General features: G+C 37.2%; 1 protein-coding gene across 2 annotated transcripts in view; it reads left to right on the top strand.

Annotated features, from left to right (window-relative positions):
- Positions 1–27630, top strand: part of Bmp5 (bone morphogenetic protein 5) — a 146312-nt gene that overhangs the window by 54703 nt on the left and 63979 nt on the right. For both annotated transcript variants that reach the window (XM_052189424.1, XM_052189423.1), the window contains exons 2-3: positions 9872–10064; positions 22731–22879. In XM_052189424.1, coding sequence (XP_052045384.1) covers positions 9872–10064; positions 22731–22879 — 342 coding nt within the window. The remainder of the gene's footprint in view (positions 1–9871; positions 10065–22730; positions 22880–27630) is intronic.

The following is a 27630-nucleotide window of genomic DNA, read 5'->3' as shown; positions in this document are numbered from 1 at the left end:
TATATATATACATTATATATATGTCTGTGTGAGAGTTTGTGCATGGAAATAGTGTCTGCAGAGGCAAGAAGACATTGCTTGATGCCCTGTAGCTGAAGTTAAAGATGATTGTGAGCTACCCAACATGGTTGGAGGAACCGAACTCCACAAAACCCTCAAACACTCCAAACCATTTAGTCATCTCTTCAGCCCTCTTTCATGTCTTCCTTCTTTCTCCCACCTACCTAATGACCAAATGAGTTTCATCAGGGTATTGAGGTTGCAAAAGGAGCAAGGAGCTTATAGGTAAGAGTTTGTTTACAGGACCGTAGGTATCTCTCCAGTGAAGGAAATGTTTTTCTGGTGGTAGGGTGCCATGACACCTCCAGATTCCATGACAGGGCATCAAAGTACCCAGTTTTGTGTGAATCTTCATGTGGTCAAGAGCAAAATATTTTCACACCATACATAGCTGTATTCTGTAGTGACTTGAAGAAGCCAAAGAACACAGTGATTTAATTCTTGCAATTCACTGGTGTCCTGGAAGTGCTAGAAAAATGCTTATGTTCCTTTATGTGGTTACTGTCAATACAGTAAAGTACAGGAAGCTAGAATTGAGATAGAAGAGTGGGCAGGGAATGAGGTCCAGAAAGGCATAGTGTTTAAAACTGGCCTATGGCAGATACTTATTGGCAAAGAAGAAGGCTGGCACCCTAGCCAAGGGGCCAGCATGGAACAGATAGAATATGCTAAGACTTCTATGCAAATGATCTTGAAAAGTTCTAATATTGTATGAGCTGGGCCTTGGAGATTCCAAACTTCCTCCGAGCTCCTGCTCGATGTCTCCTTGGAAGTGTGCTCTTCCTCAGTCAGTTGCTTCTGCTTCCGCTAACACTCACCACCAATAGAAGCACATGGCAGAAGTTGGTGCTTCTCCCTCTCACTATGCCCTCCCCCTCCGTCTCTATCTTTGTTGTGATCTTATATTCTTTCCACACCTTCTTTAGTATTTCCTGAGCTTTGGAGGGGATTATATAGATGAAAGAACTCCTTTTCCTCAGCAAAATAGGATTATGGATTTTATAGTGATTTGATCTTTTTGTTTCCGTGAAACAGATTTTATTAAAAATGATAGGGAAAAATGTTGAGGAAATACCTTGCATTTAGTTGATTCAGCAATCACAGGAAGTAGCAAATGAAAGAAAACATTCAGTATAATACGAATATAAAAGCTAACAACAGAATAAAAATTTCTGATTTTAGCTCTTGAGTACTTTTTCTTTTTCAGGTTTTCCAAGCCATTTAACATACAATGCACTGTGATCCATTAAAATACTTAATACTTACTAAACTCTCACAACATGAAGAAGTAAGAGTTTGCCTTTAAGAAGCTTATATTTGAGAATATTAATTTTATGTATACTTCTGTTTAAAACTACTTTGGGAATTTTGATGTTTCAAAGTGATCTAACAAAGAAAATAAAGGTATAGAGCAACTCAACTGGAGAGTTAGACATTATTTTAAAATTGGAAACAATTACAATTTAAAATATAATTATCCAACAAAATGAATACGCAACACACATGTAGTGTTGGATGTCTTTACTTGGATTTCTGAAAGATGTAGGGTGATGTTTGGAAGGCAGATGCTGGATACCACCTAGTTTTCACTATCCAATTTCTTATTTTCAATTTAGAGGTATTAATATTTGCCACCTTTCTAGAATTACTCTTTGCAGGAACCTAAATCACCATGTTGGGTTTTACGGGTATCATTTGTTGTTGATGTCCATATAAATAGGTCTTTTGGTCACTAGCTTCAATGTCCTCTGGAATTTCAATTGCTGTTCTGATCAGAGAATATAGGAAGATTTGCAATGCAACTTGATTCTGTGTGGTATACTTTTAATACAAATTTTATTAAACTCTGAAAGTTTGTCTTCTTGAGGGCTAAACAGATGAGAGACTCCAGAACAGTAGATGCTTATTTAACATGAATACAAATTATCTACAGTTTGGAAATGTATACTTTAAAATGGATTCTATGAAGGTCACATATCAGCTCTTATATCTAGGATTATGGTATGAGTTTTGACCTAAATTTCAATAAGAAAATATGATTACTGGTTGTTATAACTTAGAATACTAGATATTGCCTCTTTGTAGAATGGAGTAAACATATTTGTGAATGCACTGTAGGCACTTGTCATCAGGTACAGAACTTCTTAGAGGGAGGGGGTTACTTGGTTTTTTTTTTTTTTTTTAAAGATTTATTTATTTATTATGTATACAGCAGTCTCCTGCATGCATTCCTGAAGACCAGAAGAGGGCACCAGATCTCGTTTAAGAAGGTTGTGAGCCACCATGTGTTTGCTGGGAATTGAACTCAGTATCTCTGGAAGAGCGGTCAGTGCTCCTAACCTCTGAGCCATTTCTCCAGCCCTGGGAGGGGGTTACTTAGGTAAATACACAAAATTTCTATAGAAAGCAATAAAAATTTAGATGAACTAAGACAGGTAGTGACTTTACGTCATTTTCTATCAGTTGACTTCCAGTTTAGTCACCAAATAAGGCTGAAACAAATCTTTATCAAATTCCTTAGAGTTGTTAATTCAAGATTTTATTTCCAGCTGGGCGGTGGTGGTGCACACCTTTAATTCCAGAACTTGGGAGGCAGAGGGAGGCAGATTTCTGAGTTCGAGGTCAGCCTGGTCTACAGAGTGAGTTCCAGGACAGCCAGGGCTACACAAAGAAACCCTGTCTTGAAACAACAACAACAACAACAACAACAACAACAACAATAACAACAAAACCCCAAAACCACCCCCCCCCAAAAGATTTTATTTCCATACTAATAAAATAGGAAGAAGTAATAGTGTATATGTGGAAGTAGCATTTTGGTCCTGATATTTAGCAACCATGGACCAAATTTGAGTTTCATGTCACTCTTTGCTTCCTCCATTGAAATCCATGTTCAAAACAAGAAAAAGCATCTCTGAGTTGAGGTTTGGCACAGCAGAATGTATTAGTTTATGCCCGATAAGTGCTATTTAACTATTGTCAAGGTGCAGTATCACCATCCATTGATTTGAATTATATACAAGAAGATAATAATTCAGCTAGCTTAATTTAGTTCTTTTAAAACATAAATTGTGGCAAATTTAATGTTCAGAAATGCAGTTTCAGTGATTAACCACCCAGTTAACTGGAGTTTTCTGTCATTACACCTGCCATGTTCTCAGGCAGGAGTGGATGGACAGAAGGAAGGTGGGGAACACTCTGTTTATCTGATTTCTGGCACAAACCCAGCCCTACAAAGGATAATAGGGGGAAAACACCATCACAACGAGGGAAACTATACCCTGGAAAAAGCAGGATATTAAACTTCTTTCATCAAACCCAAAAGAAGATAACCATACAAGTATAAAATTAACATCAAAAATGATAGGAACCAATAACTACTACTCCTTAATATCTCTTAACATCAATGGACTCAACTCTCCAATAAAAAGACAATCTAACAGACTGGTTATGTAAACAGGACCCTACATTTTGTTGCATACAGGAAGCACACCTCAGTGTCAAAGACAAAAACTACCTTAGAGTAAAAGGCTGGATGACAATTCTACAAGGAAATGGTCTCAGGAAACAAACTGGAGTTGCCATTCTAATATCAAATAAAATTGACTTTCAACCTAAGGTCATCAAAAGAGACATGGAAGGACACTTCTTGCTGGTCAAAGGAAAAATCCAACAAGAAGAACTCTCAATCCTGAATATCTATGCTCCAAATACAAGGGCACCCTCATTCATAAAAGAAACTTTACTAAAGCTCAAAGCACACATTGCCCCTAACACAATAATTGTCGGTGACTTCAACATTCCACTCTCATCATTGGACTGATCAGGAAAACAGAAACTAAACAGGGAGACAAGAAACTAATTGAAGCTTTGGACCAATTGGATTTAACATATATATAACTTTTCATCCCAAAGCAAAAGAATATACCTTTTTCTCAGCACCTCATGGTACCTTCTCCAAAATCGATCATATAGTTGGTCACAAGAAAGACCTCAACAAATATAAGATTGAAATAATCCCATGCCTCCTATCAGATCACTATGGAGTGAAAGTGGTCTTTAATAACAATAAAAACAACAGAAAGCCCACATACACATGGAAACTGAACAATACTCTACTCAATGATACCTTGGTCAAGGAAGAAATAAAGAAAGAAATCAAAGATTTTTTAGAATTTAACGAAAATGAAGGCACAACATACCCAAATCTATGGGACACAACAAAAGCAGTGCTAAGTGGAAAACTCATAGCTTTGAGTGCCTCCAAAAAGAAATTGGAGAGAGTATATTCTAGAAGATTAACAGAACAACTGAAAGCACTGGAACAAAAAGAAGCTAATTCACCCAGGAGGAGAAGAAGACAGGAAATCATCAAACTCAGGGCTGAAATCAATCAAGTAGAAACTAAGAGAACCATACAAAGAATCAACAAAACCAGGAGCTGGTTCTTTGAAAAATCAACAAGATAGATAAACCCTTAGCCAGACTAACCAAAGGGCACAGAGACAGTATCCAAATTAACAAAATTAGAAATGAAAAGGGAGATATTACAACAGAAATGGAGGAAATTTAAAAAATCATCAGATCCTACTAGAAAAGCCTGTACTCAACACAACGGGAGAATCTGGAGGAAATGGATAATTTCCTAGACAGATACCAAATACCAAAATTAAATCAGGATCAAATAGATCATCTAAACAGACCCATAACCCCTAAAGAAATAGAAGGGGTCATAGATAGCCTTCCAACCAAAATAATCACAGGACCAGATGGTTTAGTGCAGAATTCTATCAGACCTTCAAAGAAGACTTAACGCCAATACTCTTCAAACTATTCCACCAAATAGAAACAGAAGGAACACTACTCAACTCCTTCTATGAAGGCACAATTATGCTGATACCAAAACCACACAAAGATCCAACTAAGAAAGAGAATTTCAGGCCAATTTCCCTTATGAATATCAATGCAAAAATACTCAATAAAATTCTTGCCCACCGAATCCAAGAGCACATCAAAACGATCATCCACCATTATCAAGTAGGCTTCATCTCAGGAATGCAGAGATGGTTCAATATATGGAAATCTATCAATACTATCCACTACATAAACAAACTCAAAGAAAAAAACCACATGATCATCTCATTAGATGCTGAAAAAGCATTTGACAAAATTCAGCATCCTTTCATGCTTAAAGTCTTGGAGAGAACAGGAATTCAAGGCCCATACCTAAACATAGTAAAAGCAATATACAGCAAACCAAACAGAGAGAAACTTGAGGAAGTTTGAATACAAACAACGTTCTAAAATAGCCTCATTTGCCTCGTTTAGAGAAAGTGCTCCTACTTCCTCTGAACCTAGGTCTTTATTAGGAATAATATAATGATACTTTTAAGAGAACACACTTCACTAAATCATGTTAAGCAGCGCTAGCGAGGGCCATATAGCCAAAAAAATCATCATTCCAGTGAGCCCCATAACATAAGGATGGCTCTAAGTCTCATCATCTTATATTCGAAGGCTAATCATGGTGCCTGAGCTGTAGGTAGGCAGAGGCCCCCTGATTCCCTAAATAACCTATTTTGGTGGAAATAAGCATGAGATTCTTTTGGATAATGAAGACAAGGAATGCTCTGTGGTTTAGTCATGACTTTTCAGAAATGTCTCTCATCTGGCTTTGGAGCACAAACATTTTTTTTTTTAATGTGATACAAATTTTTTTATTCGATATAATTTATTTACATTTCAAATGATTTCCCCTTTTCTAGCCCCCCACTCCCCGAAAGTCCCGTAAGCACCGTTCTCTTCCCCTGTCCTCCCACCCACCCCTTCCCACTTCTCCCTTCTGGTTTTGCCGAATACTGCTTCACTGAGTCTTTCCAGAACAAGGGGCCACTCCTCCTTTCTTCTTGTACCTCATTTGATGTGTGGATTATGTTTTGGGTATTCCAGTTTTCTAGGTTAATATCCACTTATTAGTGAGTGCATACCATGATTCACCTTTTGAGTCTGGGTTACCTCACTTAGTATGATGTTCTCTAGCTCCATCCATTTGCCTAAGAATTTCATGAATTCATTGTTTCTAATGGCTGAATAGTACTCCATTGTGTAGATATACCACATTTTTTGCATCCACTCTTCTGTTGAGGGATACCTGGGTTCTTTCCAGCATCTGGCAATTACAAATAGGGCTGCTATGAACATAGTAGAGCATGTATCCTTATTACATGGTGGGGAATTCTCTGGGTATATGCCCAGGAGTGGTATAGCAGGATCTTCTGGAAGTGAGGTGCCCAGTTTTCGGAGGAACCGCCAGACTGATTTCCAGAGTGGTTGTACCAATTTGCAACCCCACCAGCAGTGGAGGAGTGTTCCTCTTTCTCCACACCCTCTCCAACACCTGCTGTCTCCTGAATTTTTAATCTTAGCCATTCTGACTGGTGTAAGATGAAATCTTAGGGTTGTTTTGATTTGCATTTCCCTAATGATTAAAGAAGTTGAGCATTTTTTAAGATGCTTCTCCGCCATCCGAATTTCTTCAGGTGAGAATTCTTTGTTTAACTCTGTACCCCATTTTTTAATAGGGTTGTTCGGTTTTCTGGAGTCTAACTTTTTGAGTTCTTTATATATATTGGATATTAGCCCTCTATCTGATGTAGGATTGGTGAAGATCTTTTCCCAATTTGTTGGTTGCCGATTTGTCCTCTTGATGGTGTCCTTTGCCTTACAGAAACTTTGTAATTTTATGAGGTCCCATTTGTCAATTCTTGCTCTTAGAGCATACGCTATTGGTGTTCTGTTCAGAAACTTTCTCCCTGTACCGATGACCTCAAGGGTCTTCCCCAGTTTCTTTTCTATTAGTTTCAGAGTGTCTGGCTTTATGTGGAGGTCCTTGATCCATTTGGATTTGAGCTTAGTACAAGGAGACAAGGATGGATCAATTCGCATTCTTCTGCATGCTGACCTCCAGTTGAACCAGCACCATTTGTTGAAAAGGCTATCTTTTTTCCATTGGATGTTTTCAGCCTCTTTGTCGAGGATCAAGTGGCCATAGGTGTGTGGGTTCATTTCTGGATCTTCAATCCTGTTCCATTGATCCTCCTGCCTGTCACTGTACCAATACCATGCAGTTTTTAACACTATTGCTCTGTAGTATTGCTTGAGGTCAGGGATACTGATTCCCCCAGATTTTCTTTTGTTGCTGAGAATAGTTTTAGCTATCCTGGGTTTTTTGTTGTTCCAGATGAATTTGATAATTGCTCTTTCTAACTCTGTGAAGAATTGAGTTGGGATTTTGATGGGTATTGCATTGAATCTGTATATTGCTTTTGGCAAAATGGCCATTTTAACTATATTGATTCTACCGATCCATGAGCATGGGAGGTTTTCCCATTTTTTTGAGGTCTTCTTCCATTTCCTTCTTCAGAGTCTTGAAGTTCTTGTCATACAGATCTTTCACATGTTTGGTAAGAGTCACCCCAAGATACTTTATACTGTTTGTGGCTATTGTGAAGGGGGTCATTTCCCTAATTTCTTTCTAAGCCTGCTTATCCTTTGAGTATAGGAAGGCCACTGATTTGCTTGAGTTGATTTTATAACCTGCCACTTTGCTGAAGTTGTTTATCAGCTGTAGGAGCTCTCTAGTGGAGTTTTTTTGGGTCACTTAGGTAGACTGTCATGTCGTCTGCAAATAATGATAGTTTGACTTCTTCCTTTCCAATTTGTATCCCTTTGACCTCCTTATGTTGTCGAATTGCCCGAGCTAGTACCTCAAGTACAATATTTAAAGGATAAGGAGAAAGGGGGCAGCCTTGTCTGGTCCCTGATTTCAGTTGGATTGCTTCAAATTTCTCTCCATTTAGTTTGATGCTGGCTACCGGTTTGCTGTATATTGCTTTTACTTTGTTTAGGTATGGGCCTTGAGTTCCTGTTCTCTCCAAGACTTTAAGCATGAAAGGATGCTGAATTTTGTCAAATGCTTTTTCAGCATCTAATGAAATGACCATGTGGTTTTGTTCTTTGAGTTTGTTTATGTAGTGGATTGTATTGATGGATTTCCGTATATTGAACCAACCCTGCATTCCCGGGATAAAGCCTACTTGATCATGGTGGATGATCGTTTTGATGTGTTCTTGGATTCGGTTGGCAAGAATTTTATTGAGTATTTTTGCATCGATGTTCATAAGGGAAATTGGTCTGAAGTTCTCAAACATTTTGAGGTGTCAGTTCCTTAGTGTCCTAACTGGATAGCCAGGCTCTCCTTTCACCAATTGTAATCTCTTCTTTAGCTTAGATCCCCAAATCCTGAATACTTAAAACAGTATCAGAATCATGCCAACTAATTCAACGAGGCTTTTTGCACCCTAACACATTTATTTTAAATTTATAAGTCTATTCTACCACTTGTATGTATGTATGTATGTATGTATGTATGTATGTGTGTGTGTGTATGTATGTATGTATGTATGTATGTTTGTATACATTTTTTAAACCTTTGTGCAATAAAATTTTAGGAATGAAATAAGTCATTGTAAAATGTTAAAATTACTATTGATGACACTTATAAAAAAACCTTTGATATTGTGTATTATAGCAAATTTTTCATAACAATATCTCATATTATCCTAAGTAATTAAGGTTTTGAAAACTCAAAAAACCAGAGAAACCAAGTCATTAAATAACAGTGAATGCTCCTAAATGAATCCTTTATGTAGCTAGCTCATTAGGGACACTGTGGTAGCCACTAGGAGGAAGCTGTCAGATAGCACACTAAGTCAAATCATGTTACAATGTATTTGAAATGTATTTTTATAAATCCTTCAGCCTTTATTTTTACTATTCTTAGGAGAGCTATATCTTTTATTTCATTTGGTGGAAGGTAGTTAAAAGGGGAGAACTGGGTTCTCGCTTCACTCTGAGGACAGAGGTCTGAAGATGTTACACTTCACCAGAGCAATCATCCATGAAAGAGCCTTAGGATAGAGGAAAGCTATTACATTCTCATAAATATGTAAATAAATACATACATACATAATAAATAAATAATAACTTGCTCTCATCTGGGGACCCACTTCAGAAGTGATCTTTCTTGCGGTAAACGTTGCAGTCAGATAGAGACTGTTGTTCTGGTACATTGTCCCACAGAAGAATGAGTGTTATTTACTATGTGCTTCATAAAGCTGGAAGAAGGAGTTTTAAGTTTTGCTGTAAAGGAATGATCCCCATAAGAGGACGTGTATTTAGCTCGATTGAAACATTAAACAGAGTATACTTCATAATTACACAGTTGAAGCACCACATGAATGTAAATTCTGTTTTATGGATCAGCTAAAAATAAATTTGTTTTAAATCAGAAAAAGATTTACTTGCCTACAAAAATGCCACATGATGTCCTGTGTTATGGACCCGTAGTCCTCCCCCACTTTGCTGTGTGTCTCCCTCTTTCCTCTGACTTCACTCGAAGCTCTGTAGGCTTCTGTATCATGTTTACTCCTGTATGAAACCTATGTCCTGGTACTTGATGCATATTGGTAATCACTTTACAACCTTCACTTTAAAAAACATCTTTGGATAGTCTTTTCATTTAGGATCCAGGAATTTGTATAAAACCAGATGGTTATATTGCATTTGAACCAAAAGGCTATTGGTTTGTGGAATTTCCTTTAACTGGAAACATGTATGAGTCTGTGGTTTTAGTGTTTTCTTAGTTTTATACTATCCTGCTTGTTTTCATTTTTAAAGAAGGAGAATTTATCATTGATTTCCATATTTTATAAGGAGCTAACATTTTTCTTCATTCCTTAATTTTTTTCAGTTGAACGAGACAAGGATTTTTCTCATCAGAGAAGGCATTACAAAGAGTTTCGGTTTGATCTGACCCAGATTCCACATGGAGAAGCAGTGACAGCAGCTGAATTCCGGATTTATAAGGACAAGGGCAACCACCGATTTGAAAATGAAACAATTAAGATTAGCATATATCAGATCATCAAGGAATACACAAATAGGTACCAACATTATATCGACTATTTATCCTAACAAGGACTGGATTTTAGTTTAAAAAGCTATTGATAGTTTATGTAAATTACAACATATTTTCTTGGGTGAAGGGAGATTCTGACCCAGGTAAAGAACATTGAAAAGTAAGAATATGGAGCTGGGGAAATGGTTCAGCACTTAAGAACTCTCAATCTTTTTTTATTAGATATATTCTTTATTTATATTTTAAATGATTTCCTCTTTCCTGGTTCCCCCCTCCCCAAAAGTACCATAAGCCCTCTCCCCTTCTCCTGTTCCCCAATTAACCCCTCCTGCTTCCCTGTCCTGGTATTCCCTTACACTGCTGCATCAAGCCTTTCCAGGAGCAGGGGCATATCCTTCCTTCTTCTTAGGCATCATTTGGTATGTGAATTGTGTCTTGAGTATTCCGACCTTCTGGGCTAACATCCACTTATCAGTGAGTGCATTCCATGTGTGTTCTTTTGTTGTTGGGTTACCTCATTTAGGATGATATTTTCCATTTCCACCCATTTGCCTAACAATTTCATGAATTCATTGTTTTTAATTGCTGAGTAGTATTCCGCAGTGCAAATATACCACATTTTCTATATCCATTTCTCCATTGAGGGACATCTGGGTTCTTTCCAGCTTCTGGATATTATAAATAGGGCTGCTATGAACATAGTGGACCATGTGTCCTTATTGCATGTCAGGGAATCCTCTGGGTATATGACCAGGACTGATATAATGGGGTCCTTCGGTAGTATCATGCCCAGTTTTCTGAGGCCAATTTGATTTCCAGAGTGGTTGTACCAGCTTGCAATCCCATTAGGGGTGGAGGAGCATTCCTCTTTCTTCACATACTCGCCAGCACCTGCTGTCTCCTTAGTTTTTGATCTTATCCATTCTGACTTGCGTGAGGTGAAATCTCAGGGTTGTTTTGATTTGCATTTCCCTGATGACTAAGGATGTTGAACATTTCTTTAGGTGCTTCTTAGCCATTCAATATTCCTCAGGTGAAAATTTTTTGTTTAGTTCTGTACCCCATTTTTTAATAGGATTATTCAGCTCTCTGGAGTCTTTTTGAGTTCTTTGTATATATGGGATATTAGCCCTCTGTTGAATGTAGAGTTGGTAAAGATATTTTCCTAATTTGTTGGTTACCATTTTGAACTATTGATAGTATCCTTTGCCTTACAGAAACTTTGTAATTTTATGAGGTCCCATTTGTCAATTCTTGATCTTAAAGCATAAGCTATTGGTGTTCTGTTCAGGAAAATTTCCCCTGTGCCCATATGCTCAAGGCTCTTCCCTAGTTTCTTTTCTATTAGTTTCAGTGTGTCTAGTTTTATGTGGAGGTCCTTGATACACTTGGACTTGAGCTTAGTACAAGGAGATAAGAAGGAACTGATTTGCAGTCTTCTGCATACTAGCCTCCAGTTGAACCAGAACCAGCACTATTTGTTGAAAAGACTATCATTTTTCCACTGGATGGTTGTAGCTCCTTTGTGAAAGATCAAGTGACCATAGGTGTGTCAGTTCATTTCTGGGTCTTCAATTCTATTTGATTGATCTACCTGCCTGTCACTGTAGCAATACCATGCAGTTTTTAACACTATTGCTCTGTAGTACTGCTTGAGGTCTAGGATACTGATTCCCCAGAGGTTCTGCTACTGTTGAGAATAGTTTAGCTATCCTGGGTTTTTGGTTATTCCAGATGAATTTGAGAATTGCTCTTTCTAACTCTATGAAGAACTCTATGGGATTTTGATGGAGACTGCATTGAGTTTGTAGATTGCTTTTGGCAAAATGGCCGTTTTTAATATATTAATCCTGCCAATTCACGAGCACAGAAGATTTTTCCATCTTCTGAGGTCTTTTTCAATTTCTTTCTTCAGAGACTTGAAATTCTTGTCATACAGATCTTTCACTTGTTTGGTTCGAGTCACTCCAAGATACTTTATTTTGTTTGTGGCTATTGTGAAGGGTGTCATTTCCCTAATTTCTTTCTCAGCCTGTTTATCCTTTGAGTATAGGAAGGCTCCTGATTTGCTTGAGTTAATTTTATATCCAGCCACTTTGCTGAAGTTGTTTAGGAGCTGTAGGAGTTCTTTGGTGGAGCTTTTTTTTTTGGGTTGCTTAAGTATACTATCATACCATCTGCAAATAGTGATGATTTGATTTCTTCCTTTCTAATTTGTATCCCTTTAGCCTCCTTTTGTTGTCTAATTGCTCTAGCTAGAACTTCAAGTACTATATTGAGTAAATATGGAGAGAAAGTGCAGCCTTGTCTAGTTCCTGATTTCAGTGGAATTGCTTCAAGTTTCTCTTCATTTAGTTTGATGTTGGCTACTGGTTTGCTAAATATTGCTTTTACTATGTTTAGGTATTGGCCTTGAATTCCCATTCTTTCCAAGACTTTTAACATGAAAGGATGCTGAATTTTGTCAAATGCTTTTTCAGCATCTAATGAAATGACCATGTGGTTTCTTTTTCTTTAAGTTTGTTTATGTAGTGGATTGCATTGATGGATTTCCATATATCAAAACCATCCCTGCATCCCTGGGATGAAGCCTACTTGATCATGGTGAATGATCATTTTAATATGCTTTTGGATTTGGTGGGAAGAATTTTATTGAGTATTCTTGCATTGATATTCATAAGGGAAATTGGTCTGAAGTTCTCTTTCTTTGTTGGATCTTTGTGTGGTTTTATTATTAGCAAAATTGTGGCTTCATAGAACAAGTTGAGTAGTTTTCCTTCTGTTTCTGTTTTGTGGAATAGTTTGAAGAGTATTGGTGTTAGGTCTTCTTGGAAGGTCTGATAGAATTCTGCATTAAAACCATCAGGTCCTGTGCTTTTTTTGGTTGGGAGACTGTCAATAACCACTTTTATTTCTTTAGGGGTTATGGGATGGTTTAGATGGTCTATCTGATTCTGATTTAACTTTGGTATTTGATATCTGTTTAGGAAATTGTCCATTTCATCGAGATTTTCCAATTGTGTTGAGTATAGGCTTTTGTAGTAATATCTGATGATTTTTTGAATTTCCCATTTCTGTTGTTATATCTCCCTTTTCATTTCTGATTTTGTTAATTTGAATATTGTCTCTGTGCCCTCTAGTTAGTCTGGCTAAAGGTTTATCTATCTTGTTGATTTTCTCAAAGAATCAGCTCTTAGTTTTGTTGATTCTTTGTATAGCTCTTTTTGTTTCAATTTGGTTGATTTCAGCCCTGAGTTTGATGATTTTTCTGCCTTCTACTCCTCTTGTGTGTATTAGCTTTTTTCTGTTCTAAAGCTTTCAGGTGTGCTGTTAAGCTGCTAGTGTATGCTCTCTCCAGCTTCTTTTTGGAGGCACTCAGAGGTATGAGTTTTCCTCTTAGCACTGCTTTCATTGTGTCCCATAAATTTGGTATGTTATGCCTTCATTTTCATTAAATTCTAAAAAGGTTTTGATTTCTTTCCTTATTTGGTTATTCCTTGACCAACGTATCATTGAGTAGAACACTGTTCAGCTTCCATGTATCTGTATATGTGGGCTTTCTGGGTTTTTTATTTTTTAATTTTTTTTGCTATTGAAGACTCCCCTTAGTCCATAGTGATCTGATGGGAGGCATGGGATTAGTTTGATTATCTGTTGAGGCCTTTTTGTGACCAATTATATGGTCAATTTTGGAGAAAGAACCATGACATGCTAAAAAGAAGGTATATTCTTTTGATTTAGCATGAAATGTTCTATAGATACCTATTAAATCCATTTGGTACAAAACTTCTGCTAGTTTCACTGTGACTCTTTTTAGTTTGTGTGTCCCTGATCTGTCCATTGAGGAGAGGAGGGTGTTGAAATCATCCACAATTATTGTGTGAGATGCAATGTGTGTTTTAAGCTTTAGTAAAGTTTCTTTTATGAATGAGGGTGCCCTTGTATTTGGAGCATAGATGTTCAGAATTGAGAGTTTGTCTTGGTAGATTTTCCTTTGATGAGTATAAGGTGTCTTTCTGTGTCTTTTTTTGATGACTTTTGGTTGAAAGTCTATTTTATTGGATATTAGAATGGCTACTCCTTGGCCCCTCGTCCTGGAAAGGCTCAGTGCAGCAGTATAGGGGAATACCAGAACAGGGAAGTGGGAAGGGGTGGATGGGGGAACAGGGGGAGGGAAGAGGGCTTATGGGACTTTCGGGGAGTGGGGATCCAGGAAAGGGGAAATCATTTGAAATGTAAATAAAAAATATTGAATAAAAAAGAAACAAAAGGGAAATAAAATGATAAAAGAAGGAAAAAAAAAAAAGGAATGGCTATCCAGCTTGTTTCCTGGTACCATTTGCTTGGAAAACTGTTTTCCATCCTTTTACTCTGAGGTAGTATTTGTCTTTGGCACTGAGATGTGTTTCATGTATGCAGTACAATATTGGGACCTGTTTAGGTATCCACTCTGTTAGTCTATGTCTTTTTATTGGGGAATTGAGTCCATTGATGTTAAGGAATAGTGATTGTTGCTTCCTGCTATTTTTGATGTAATTTTTATGTTTGTGTGGTTATCTTCTTTTTGATTTGTTGAAATAAGATTAATTTCTTGCTTTTTCTAGTGTGTAGTTTCTCTCCTTTTGCTGGTGTTTTCCATTCATTAGCCTTTGAGGGGCTGGATTTGTGGAAAGATACTGTGTAAATTTGTTTTTGTCATGGAATAACTTGGTTTCTCAATTTATGGTAATTGAGAGATTTGTTGGATATAGCAGTCTGTGTTGTCATTTGTGTTCCCTTAGGGTCTGTATGACATCTGCTCAGGCTCTTCTGTCTTTCATAGTCTCTGGTGAAAAGTCTGGTGAAATTCTGATAGGTCTACCAAGAACTCTCAATCTTGTAGAGGACCATATTTTGGCTCCTAGCACCATGTCAGGCAGTCCATAACCACCTTTAAGTCTAACTGAATCTCTCTTCTGACTGACCTCTACTGACACCTGATATGCAGATGTATACATATAGACATGAGTAAAAATGTCAAAAATATGTCTAAAAATGAAAAGGAGTGAATAGTTATTAAGAATTCCTCCTACACTTTTACAGTACCAATTTGTGTATGAGATGGCAGTTATATATTTATTATTTTAAATATTTCATTGTATTAATGGAAAGCTAACCAATACAAGCCAATTAATCTGTGTGATTATGAGGGTTTTGGACATACACATGCAGAGAAAGAGAAAGAAGTGAAAGAGAATGAGAAAGGGGAAGGGAAAGGGAAAGAGAAAGAGAAAGAGAAAGAAAGAGAGAGGGTTAGAGAGAAATAACTTTATACATGCTAAGTAGAATTCCCAACTGCTCCTCAGTAAAGACTAATGCCAAAATATAAGGATTTAAAAATAAGTTTCTCTTGTATTTCTTAAGCAATGGAAGGAATTTTCCCCAATGAAAATCAACAACTTATATTTTCTCTTTTTTTATTTTATTGAATTTTTTCATGCTAATTTGACTTTAATTTCGTGAGACAAAAACCAAGGTAAAAGCCTACATTCCACAGTATATGATCCCAGTTTAAAGAGAAAGAATTGCAATGCAAAAAGTAATTTTAAGATTCAAATAAATCTTCAAAATCATTTATTGTATGCAGCTTGTTTTATATATATATATATATACATATGCATATATGCATATATACATGCTGATATTTAAATAAGTAAAATAGAGGTAGGAAAAGAAAATAGTTATTTCTTATATTTTCAAAATGTATACCACCTCTCAAAGCTTTTATCACCAGAACTGAAATTTTTAAAAAAGATTTATTTATTTTATGTATGTGTGTACACTGTCATTATATTCAGACACATCAGAAGAGGGCTTTAGATCCCATTACAGATGGTTGTGAGCTACTATGTGGTTGCTGAGAATTGAACTCAGGATCTCAGGAAGAGCAGCCAGTGCTATTAACCAGTGAGCTATCTCTCCAGCCTCAGAATTGTACATTTTTAATGCAGTATTTTCAGGAAAACTCAGAAGCAGTTGAGATTCTTATTGATTGTACCTTTTGGTTCAGTACATTTGATAGAATGTATGCATTATCTAATATGGGAGCTCACTGTACCTAAGGTCCTGCCTTCATGTGTGTATGAGTGTGTGTGTGTGTGTATGAAACTTTGCTTTCACTTAGACTAATGTTTGGATATGTTTTAGGTTCGAGACCTCAGTTGATCTATTAGCCAGCTAGCTTGCGAATCCTCTATCAGTTAAGGAATCACTGAAAAGTGTTCAGAGCCACAATGTCATCTACTTTCCTACTTGTTTCGTCTATAGAACTTACAACTCTTTACATTACAGATTTTATTCCTGCCATGTCTTACATTCCCGATTCATGCTCATGCACATTTAAATGTGTGCAATTTAAAGAAGTGTTCTGATAGGTATCCAAGTCTTTATTTTTCCTGCTAAAGAGGTAACACATTTTTCTATCATTTCATTTATTTTAATCGTTTTATATAAAACCAACAACTCCAAATCTCATATAGAACGCACCGCTCTTCAGTCACACCTCATATATTGACATTATTGAGAAATGAGGTTTCCACACTATTAAATTTTCCAGATCATGCAGCTGAGCACCACACGCACGCTTTTGTTGAGCAAGCACAGAGGACCTAAGGCAGAGTAAATAAGATCTCAAAAGCTCATAGCCTGGGGGACATTGGATGTAGACAGCTCGCCTCACACAGACTTTAATAACAATAATACAATGTGCTAAGAACTATGATGTAAGTATGCACTAAGTGATGTGGAAATGTGAATGAAGGGAAATGAGTTCTTCATGTGGGTGGGGGCCAGGCTTCAGAGGAGGGCTCCAGGGCTTACTGTTTAGGGTGGATAGGAACTTTCTTTAGGCGGATGAAGGGGTGAATATTAACTTTAAAATATACATTAAAATGCTAAAAGGCCTAAATAAGTTATTAATTAAATCGTATTATACAAACAAAATGATTAACAGTAACATAGGTAGTGATGTACATTTAGCAGACACATATGTCTGGTGCTGTAACAAAAGTGCTACATTTGAATTAAAAATCACACACACATACATACACACACAAATGAGCCTTTTAGGAGTCTAATGCTCTATGGGCATACATTCCTGTACTCCATTGCACAAACATTTAGGCTAGACTTCTCGATGTCATTAGTTGCCCTCACTCCTTGGGGTATTTAGCTTGGCTGTCAGCATTTCAGTCCACAGTCAGCTTCCCATCCACACCATCTCTCCCCCTTTTTGCTTCTTTAAGACTTGGGATTCTTCTGTGGACAGTCTTCAAATAAATGTATGTTGACAGTTTCTACGCTGGAAGATTTCCTGGCCTCATGAGAATAGCAGAGCAGAGACGGACTCTTGAAGGAGATGGAGTTGATTCTGTTAGTGCTGGATAGCAGTCAGGCACAGCTTATATTTCTTGGTATACAGGCATCAAGCTTTTTTTTTTCTATTAGCTGTTCTCAACTGGGGCCACATAGCTCCCTAGGGGACATTTGTCAATGTCTGAATGTATTTTTCGTTCTCACATTGATAGGGATGATGTGGGATCTGGGTGTATACTATAGGCATTGGATATGTGGTTATGCTGAGTTTGTATAGTGTGTCCTACTAAACCTACTAAGACCCCAGGCATCTCCTTTAACCAACAATAAAGATTCTGATTACAATTGCTCACTTTTAAAATCTCAATATTTAAAATATGAGACAGAATTAGATATTCTGGAATACTGATTCTCTTATGATTTTCAGAATTTTAGAAGTCTGTGTTTGTTTTGTAAGAAATAGTAAGGGTCATCTAAAAACATCTAAAAACAGCATACAATCTAAACTTTACCTTTTTTCCATATTTTTCTTTTATCTTTGAGATTACAATATAATTAGACCATTGTCCCATGCCTTTCCTCTCTTCATGCCCTTCCACATCTTCCTCCTGCTGTGTTTCAAGTTCATGGCATTTTTCATTGTTGTTATATATATATATATATATGCTATATTTAGGAATATATTATATCTATTATAATATAAAATCTAAATATATAAAAGTATGCAAAATTATATATATGTATAATATATATAATATTTCTAAGTACAACCTACTATAGATATCTATATATAACATATCTATCTATTAGTCTATTAATCTATCTATCTATCTATCTATCTATCTATCTATCTATCTATCTATCTATTCCTGTATACAACCTACTCAGTGTGTCTAATGTTGTCTGTGCATGTGCTTTCAGGGTTGACTATTTGGTATTGGACAACCAACTGTGATGCTTTTCCCCAGGAAAACTATTTTTTCCCACTCTTTGCCTATCTAGTTGCCCATTCTTTGTGTAGGGTTGAGGCCTCTGGGGCTTTCCTCATTCTTTTTGGTTCATCCATTTCTGCCATTCTTGTTTGGCTCAGGTTTAAGCAGTTAAATTGACGAGACTTTGTGGATGTAGCCTCTGGCATTACAGCATCTCATGGCAAACTCCATGATCCTCTTACAATCTCTGTATCCACTCTTCTGCTGTATTCCCTGAGTCTTTGGTGTTGGAGTGTCTGGTAGATGTATCCATTGGGGCCTGGGAAAACTTTAAGACAAAGTTCAAAAACTATGATTTATTATTGTGACATGTTTAGTTAGTGAGCTCAGTGTTCGATTAATTCTTCAGGAGTGTGGTGGCAATATTTATGTAATGAGACAGATGAGGATTTTTTTGTTTGGTAACTGATTATGTCACCAACTTTGAGTTCCTGACCCCAGTAATTTCCTTCCCTCATAAATTATGATGTGGACATCATGTAAATGAATTATTTTCCTAGAAATTATAAGTTATTCAAAGAAAAAAAGTCAATGAAAGACGATTAAAGAGTTTCAATTTGAGGATGGCTGGGAGGTGTGGAGATGTGACTACACCTTGTAGAGACGAAGGAGAATGGTGAATGTCCTGGCTTTCTCCAAGCTCTTCTTGGCTACATTCTGTTTTAATATAAAATGTCACTTATAGGATCATGTGTTTGAAGATTTGTCTTCCAGCTGGTAGAGTTGTTTTGTTAGAATATGAAATCTTTATTCTGGAAGTTTCTTTTGATCAGTGTTTTATCTCTGCAGTGGAAAGTCTAACAAAGGCACAGAGGATCCAAAAATCTTACAGTCCTGCTTTACGTAGTGGGAAAATATCAATGTGAAATGTGTGTCAGTCACATTGAAAAGGAAGCAAGAAAATACATTATCTATAATTATGTCATACAGCACCTTTCATAGAACTATGCAGAAAAATGCAAATGGAGATGCTGTGTATTGCAAGGTCAAAAGAATATAAAATAAGAGCAGTACAAATGTTACTGTAATTGTTAGTTTATGATCAAAAGTAAGCATATTAGCTTATCCCCTGCCTCTTGTCAAGTGATTTGATTCAATAAGAAGTTTTGTATTTGAACTAAGAATGTAGTGCTATGGAGACATAACAGTACATGCTGGTTTTAAAGGAGATTCAATATCTTCTACCCAAGTTTATCTTGGTTAACATAGTAGACACTTTATCTTATGAATATGTATTTAAATGTACCATACAAACAACATTATTTATCATTTAATGGACAGCCTCTCCTAATTGATTGTCCCTTAGCCCCCCCCCAATTACACTCCAATCCTGTCACTTTCTCATTCACGTCTCAGCAATTGGATTTCTAAAACTCCATTAATGTTTCCTATTATCCACTGATAGTCGCATTGCCCAAGGATCTTAAGACGTGCTTTCCTCAGTACTTGATATTAGTGAACTCTCTGTTTCACGTGGGGAATCTTCCATTTCAATAAGTATATGGATTCCTTGAAGTTGCTATAGCAAACTACTAAAAGTGTGGACTACCTTGAAACAAAAAGAATTTATTCTCTACCAGTCAAAGTACTGGCACAGTGCTGGAGCTCTTGACTAGCGATCGATCCTAAGTTCGATCCCCAGGGAAAAAAGTCAAATATAACAGGTTTATTGTATACTATTCATGGGAAATGATAAGGCTTCTTAAAATAGTCTTAGTGATAAAAGTTTTTTTGTAGAGAGATTTTATAATTTAAAGGAATTCACACCTAGCCTAATTTTGTGTATACATAGAAAGGGTTTATTTTGTTACAATTGTGAATGGAGTTACATGAATGAAGTCACAGAATGGCTGTCATTGTGTCCATTGGCAGCATAGTTTATTACCCTAAAGCAAATTTTATTGTCTGAAGCTAATGAGGAAGTTTTTATGTAAATAGAAAAAGGAGAAACAAAAGAAGTGACCAAAATAAAATAGTTTTGTTCAAGAATAGGAAAACTTGTTGATACCTGAAGTCAGTTGACTATCCAAACTGTTCAGAGGTGAGCTAGAATGCATGGTTTTGGAAACAAACCTTTTGGATTTGTTGTTTGGTGTCTTGCAATTTGTCACTGAAAAAATGCAGATGTTTAGAGCTTGAACAAGTCCTGTGGCATGATTTTCCCCCTACACATATGCATTAAATCTATAGTTATTAACAATGATGGACAAATTAGAATGATTTGTGACTTGGTCTTAGGTGTTTTTTTCTTTATGGAAAGGTGATGAAATACCATTTTAAAATAAGAGAAAATATCACCTAAAAGGTGATCTATAGAACTTTGTTGATGTAATCTATCAAAATGACGCCTTTGAGGGCTCTGGGGAGACATCATTATTGATAAAGTGTTTGCCATTTAAGCCTGACGACTTGCGTTTGGACCCTCACTCCTATGTCAAAAAATAAAAATAAAAAGCTGGGTGAAGTGATGCACAGCAACTATCCCCGAGCTGAGGGTCAAATGCAGGAGTGCCCCTGGGTCACCCAGGCCAGCCCCTTCAAATAAGTGATCTCTAGGCTCAGGAGAGATCCCATCTCAGGAAACAACATAGTGACTGATTGAGGAAAGCAGTTGATATGAAGTTTTGGCCTCCAAATGCATACATGTACACTTACATGTACTGTACATCCAAAGCCATCTCTTTTTAATCTATTGTTTTTCAAGTGCTTCAATGATTGGGGCCACTATCTTTGAAGAAATGATTGGGAAACTAATAATATTTCAAAAAGGAGCAAATCTTGAAAGCTGTGTAGCCTTTGAGTCTTTTCCAACATGCGGTGACTTGATTTTAAGAAGTGAGTAGGGTGGTTAGTTAAAAAGAATTCAACTTCAGAGATGATTATCAAATACCTTAAAGCTATGAGGAATCCTAATTTTATTAATATTTTACCTATTCTATATATTTGGTGGCCTCCCCAAGTTAGGAGAGGAAAAAGAATCATTGATGTTGTCGAGTGTGAATGAAAGAAATGGGTCTGGAAATCTCAAGGACGATGTGACTCTTCCTGCCTTGCACTTCGTGTTCCTCAGAAGTCTGTGATATGTCTAACTACAAACTGTGTCAGACTTCAGCATGTCTGCAGCATTTCTCTGCTAAAAACCATGAATACTTATAGTGCAGTATGTGGTAACTAGACAATCTGATTGTCTTATTCACTTAACTTTAATTTCTCTCACTGTTCAGTGAGTACTATAAACCAAGTAAAACTGGCCAAGCGACCATGAAGTGCCTAAAATATTGATTCAGAGTTTCACTTTCATTTTTGTCAGAAATACTTTGATTTTTGTTCTTTCTACATCTGTGTGTGACTTATTCAAAATTTCTCTATTTTTGAGACATCTTTGAAGAGGCATTATGGAGTTTGTTACAACACAGCTTTTCTTTTCTCTCTATAATATGCTCTTTAATAAAAGGATTCAAAACAGTAGGAAAGTTCACTTAAAAATGAATCTAGTGATTTTTTTTATGTTGGCAGAGTTTCAGCATTTTATGATGTTTAATTTGAGCCCCAGCCTCATTAATGTAAAGTGACACCTTAAAGATAAAATGGCAGGACTGGGCAGCATTTAGACTGCAGTAGTAGAAGAAGACCATATGTAACTATTCTCTGTAATTTAACAGACATATGCTCATAAATTTAATAGCACAATTAAGAGTCAACATATATTCACAAATGCTAATAATCATGAAGTTACTCAGATTGTTCAAGTGTACATGCATTCCTGTTCACTGCCATGATTATTCCAAGGGAATGTAGACCCACAGGGGAAGGACACGCGTTGTCACTATGGGTTGAGCCCCTCCACTCACGAGACTTGCCTCTTCATGGAGTGGCACACTCCATGATCAATTATCCCTAAACAGATGCTGACACCTCCCCTGCCTGCGCTCCTCCGGGAGTCTGTGTTCATCCAAACTGGAGCAGCTACTTTCATTTCTGTCTCAATTCATTTTAATTCTTTTCCTTCTCTTTGCTCTTTCTTGTTAAGGAGTACATACTTACAGATGTTTGTTGGAGGGAGCCCTAATGACCAGGGACCAAATTAAGACCATTAAGTTAGCATGAAATGACAATGAGAAATAGAAAGACAAAAATGACTGTCAGATAGTCTTAATAAGTCCCGGGTTTGGGTTGAGCGGTGGGCAATGGTTGTCTTACAGCTCGCCATTGGAGTCACCTGTTTCCTTGTTCTTTATTTAACTCATGTTACTTTAAAAGTGCTTTTAAAAATATTTTCACTTTCATATGAGAAATTATGACCTTCGTTCAAACCTTTAATTTATTTTTCATTCCTCTCTCCTTAGGGATGCAGATCTTTTTCTGCTAGATACAAGGAAGACACAAGCTTTAGATGTGGGTTGGCTTGTCTTTGATATCACTGTGACCAGCAATCATTGGGTGATTAATCCACAGAACAATTTGGGCTTACAGCTCTGTGCAGAGACGGGGGATGGTAAGTTCTTACCTGAATGTTTTTAATAGGACTTTGCTTAAACCCATGGCTTTTTGTGTTATTACTTATGTTGGAGACAACACATCCCTCAGGATAATGCAAAATATCGATAAATCAGCACATGGAGTTGTATTTATCTTATATGCATGAATTGCCTGGCTTTGAGCAGCGGTGGGGAGCATAGGTACCACTTGTGCTCTCAGGAGATTTTTCAGTCAGTGTTAAAGCCACATATAGAAACTAGTAACACTACTGCACTATAACATCATGAGAAGTGCTGTGGACCTACGGCTTGGTTGTGTTTTTAGGAGTCACACACTTGTTTTTATCCAAATATATGTCTAAAAAGAATATATTGGATGTGGCCAGTAAATAGACGAATTGGCAATAAATAATACAAGGAAGGAGAGAGGATACTGATGGAGCAAGGGTCATGAAAAAAATCACACAGTGTACTGTCAGGGGCTAGTTAACATGCTGTGACATTTGGTCAAAGATAATTGCTCTAGTATCAACCATGGAGGGGTCACTTTAGGAACTTCAAATAAAATTCTATTTTTCTGCACACATGTGTTCACCAAAGACCTACTATGTGCTGTGTTTTGATGCCAGAGATACAGTGGCAGTAAGCAAATGCAGAAATGGCTTCCTGAAATTTGCCAAGGGTGAGACCCAAGGTGATGGCCACATGGTGATGTTACCGAGTCTGCTGTGATATGGGGGAAGAAGAGTGGAACTGAACAGTACTCCAAAAGACAAGGAAGACATGATTAGTGGTAGACGTTGTAGGGATGGACTTTTCAGACAAATGGACCAGCATCTGTAGACTATACAGAAAGAACACTGGTACAATCAAATAAGGCCAGGGAAGCCTAAGCCATTTTTTTAGAACCTTGTTAGGCCTTGATCACATAGAATCCAAACACTATGAATTAAACCTATACTTTTAGGCCACTCAAAATTATATTTGTCATGATAGAAAGGTAGAATATTATTATTCAATAGTATATTAGTTTGTTTTGAACTTTTTAAGTATTTCAAAACATCCTATGTGGATATCTATTATCTCAAGCCCTACATCCTTCTAGTGTTACACATAGACTCAGAAAGCATGGGGTTCAAAGTGCCTGTTGAGCCAACGATAGCCTTATTAAAGCTTCACTGCCCGTTGTTTTTCCAAGAATCAGGCACAGGATATTGTATTTAGAATGTGACTCAGTTCTGCTTGCTGTAGTGTTTTCTTGTCATAATAGACTGCACACTTAAACCCAATTAGTGTCTGTCTGGGGTCTCTCAGCAGCAGTAACAGCTGCATATGCTAAGATTTCCTGATGGTTCTGTTTCTCCTATAACTAGCTTCATAGCCTGTCTGCGACACCATAAACAATGTGTGACTCCAAGGACTGAGAGGGCAGTCACAAATTAAATATGTCATAAGGTTCATTGAGTAAATGTTTCATGTGCCCCCAAATCTTGATCGAAAAAAAATAGTTCTCATTGGAAGTATTCTTAGATAAAGTCTTGGACTCTTCTGCCCTACAAGTAAAATATTTTCTACAGATGTTTTCATTTGTGGCACTGAATTAAAAGAGGTAAGCAAATCAACCGGGTTGCATTGTAGGATGTTTCCTACTTCTGGATTTGAATTTATTGTTGAAAATCATCACATTTAAGTGTCATAAATGTAAAATGAGGGAAAATGTATTTAAATGAGTTTCCAATAATTCTCACTGTACACTTATGGTCAGACTGGGAGATCAGCTTTGTGGGGGTGGAGTCAATTGTTTCTTCCTTGGTATGTAGCCCAAAAGGAGAAGAAATTAAATTAGTGGTGTGTACTTATCCCAGTGTTCTCCTAGGGGACACGCCTGAAATGTCTAACTAAACAAATCAGGAATCTATGAAACATGATCAGCCTGTTTGTTTCCTTTAATTCCTTCCCCTCCTCATACTGCGCACACATTTTCTGAAGGTTTGCTCTCCCCCACCACCTTTCCCCACAACTGCCTATTTCTTTCCCTATTTATACAATTTAATTTCATTTTATTATAGATTTCTTTTCTGTCCAAGAACTCTATGTATGTATGTATGTATGTATGTATGTATGTATATATTTTACATCCAGACCGAAGCCCCCCTCCCAGAACCCCATACTCCTTTCCATATGTCCCCCTTCTTCTCTGAGAAGGGGGAGACCTTCCCCTTGGAATCACCCGGCCCAGGCACATTGAGTCTCTGGAGAACCAGGCACATCCTTTCCCACTGAGGTCAGATAAGGCTGTCCATTTGGGGAACAGGATCCATAGACAGACAACAGATTCAGGAAAAGCCCCCCTATAGCTGTCGGGGGACCTGTATGAAGATCAAGCTACATATCTGCTATATATGTGCAGGAGTCCAGCCCATGCTTGCTCCTTGGTTGGTGGTTCAGTCTCTGGGAGACCCCTTGGGTCAAGGTTAGTTTGACTCTGCTCATCTTGTGGAGTCCCTATCCCTTTCAGGTTTCCCAATCCTTCCTCCAACTCTTCCAGAAGACTTCCCTAGTTCCATCTAGTGTTTGGCTGTGAGTCTCTGCATCTGTTTTCATTGGTTGCTGGATAGAGCTCGCAGAGGTCAGTTATGTTAGGCTCCTGTCTGCAAGCATAAGAGTATCAATAGTGTCAGGGACTGGTTCTCACCTTTATATTTTGAGTTTCTCATAGTCTCTGATTTATTTCTCGTATATTTCATGGGTAATTATGTCTTAAAACTATTACAGTATTTATCATTTAAGCCTAAAATAAACTAACATTAAGTTCTTTTTAAATACTTCAAATTTGTAGAATTTAAGTTTAGGTTTGGGCCCTACTTTTTGTGCTTTTCAAAATTTCTATAGTAGTCAATTGTGAAGATATTAAAATAGTCAAGTGTGCCAGGCTAGCTTCCCTTTTGTGCTCAAGTACTTTTGAAATCTAGATTTTTTTAAGATAATAAAAGCCAGAAAGAGAAGATTCAATGTGACCACAGTGGCAAGAGGGACAAAGACATCCAATGACCCCTGTCTGCCCATTTCAGTCTATCTTCACTATCTTGATATGAGTAAAAGGTTTAATTTGGAAACAAGAGATACACTTGATGAAGCAGTACCACCAAGTATGGTCACCAGGCCAGCACTGTCTCACAGTCAAGTCTCCTTTTTAAAGTTATTCTCTACTTCAAGTTCCTCTGAAAAATTCCTTTTCTGACTTCAGCTCTTTCTCCTTTAGTTGGAAATTTTTTTTAAAAAAAATTCTCATTTCTCATTGTCCATTTTTTACACAGTATGACAGCCAAAGAGGGGAGCAAAATGGCCTCTTTATATTTAGATCATATATTTAAGCCCATACAGATTAATTATGTCTACCCAATTTTGAAATGTGCCTGTGTCTGGTACCTTGAGAGACAGCTCAGCAGTTCATTTTCCACTACCCACATGACAGCTCACAGAAGTCTGTAATTCTAGTTTTCGAGTATCTGATGCCCTATTTTGTGTAGTTTATTCATGTGGTACATGGACTTACATGTGGGCAAACTAACCATACACACATATACACACAAACCCCCAAAATAAATAGGTCTTTAAAGAAATATGCAAATAGTTTGAGGCAAATATCATAAACAGAATATAAATAGATGTCAAATTTAGAACATATTCAGGTAGTGTAGGTTGATCTGCATAAGAACCATGTTTTCACAAGCCCTCGACTGATTCATTTTATTAGTTTGACACAGGGTTGTCCAATGAATTCTAGGTTGCTTTCAAACACATGATTCTGCTTCAACTTTCCAAGTGCTAAGAGTGCAGGTAAGTGTTACCATGCCCAAAATGACTTCATGTTAGTTCTAGTAACTTCCTTCCTTGTGTCTGATCAGTATTCACACAGACTTAGCAGGGATTAATTCTCTGGTAGCTTCTATTCTATCCCTCATAGTTTGGACTAGATTTGATCTTAACCAGAAATGAAGCATGCATGGCCTTGGGAGACTGAGGACCCTGTAGGTACCTTAGTTTTAGTCACTGCACCCTTATAGCAAATACACATGTGACATTATTTTCTTATAAACAGAAATAACCAGATGTTTCAGCTCTTCGCATTTTTGCTCATTCTCAATGAAGGTGTGTGTTCTCAGGGTTCTTAATCAAATTTCTTCCATCCTCTCCTGCTGAGAAAAGTGAAAAACAGGATATTACTTCAAACAGTCAACAGACCATTTTTTTTTTATTTTCAACATTGGACTGTGAACGTACTTTTTAAGCAAAATCCTATGTTTCGTTTGTATCCCACTGACCTCCAATATATTAGGTACCCAATGAGATGTTCATCATCTTATCCTCCTGCCTCCACTTCTGGTATGTTGAGATTACAGAAATGAGCCACTCTTCCAGGTCTATATGGTGTTGGGTTAGAGTTCAGGCTTTCTTTCATGCTAAATAATCACTCTATCACTCTACCGTTGGCTGGCTTCTACACTCTTGGCTTTGGAGAGGTAGAGGGAGAGGGGGAGAGAGAGAGAGAGAGAGAGAGAGAGAGAGAGAGAGAGAGAGAGAGAGAGAGAGAGAGAGAGAGAGAAATTTGAGGATGTAAGGAGTAGCCATGGAAACTGAAGAGGTAATTTATTCCTAGGAAAAGAAACGATGTTAGTAAATGAAGAGAGAGGTAGTGATGGTGTGGTTTGGGGAACATTCATCATCTAGAATTGGGAAGAACAACTTTAATGTATAAAATGGCTGC

Source organism: Apodemus sylvaticus, chromosome 7 (assembly GCF_947179515.1).
Source record: "Apodemus sylvaticus chromosome 7, mApoSyl1.1, whole genome shotgun sequence".
In the NCBI taxonomy this organism is placed as follows: Eukaryota; Metazoa; Chordata; class Mammalia; order Rodentia; family Muridae; genus Apodemus; species Apodemus sylvaticus.
This window is presented reverse-complemented; position numbering and strand designations above follow the sequence as displayed.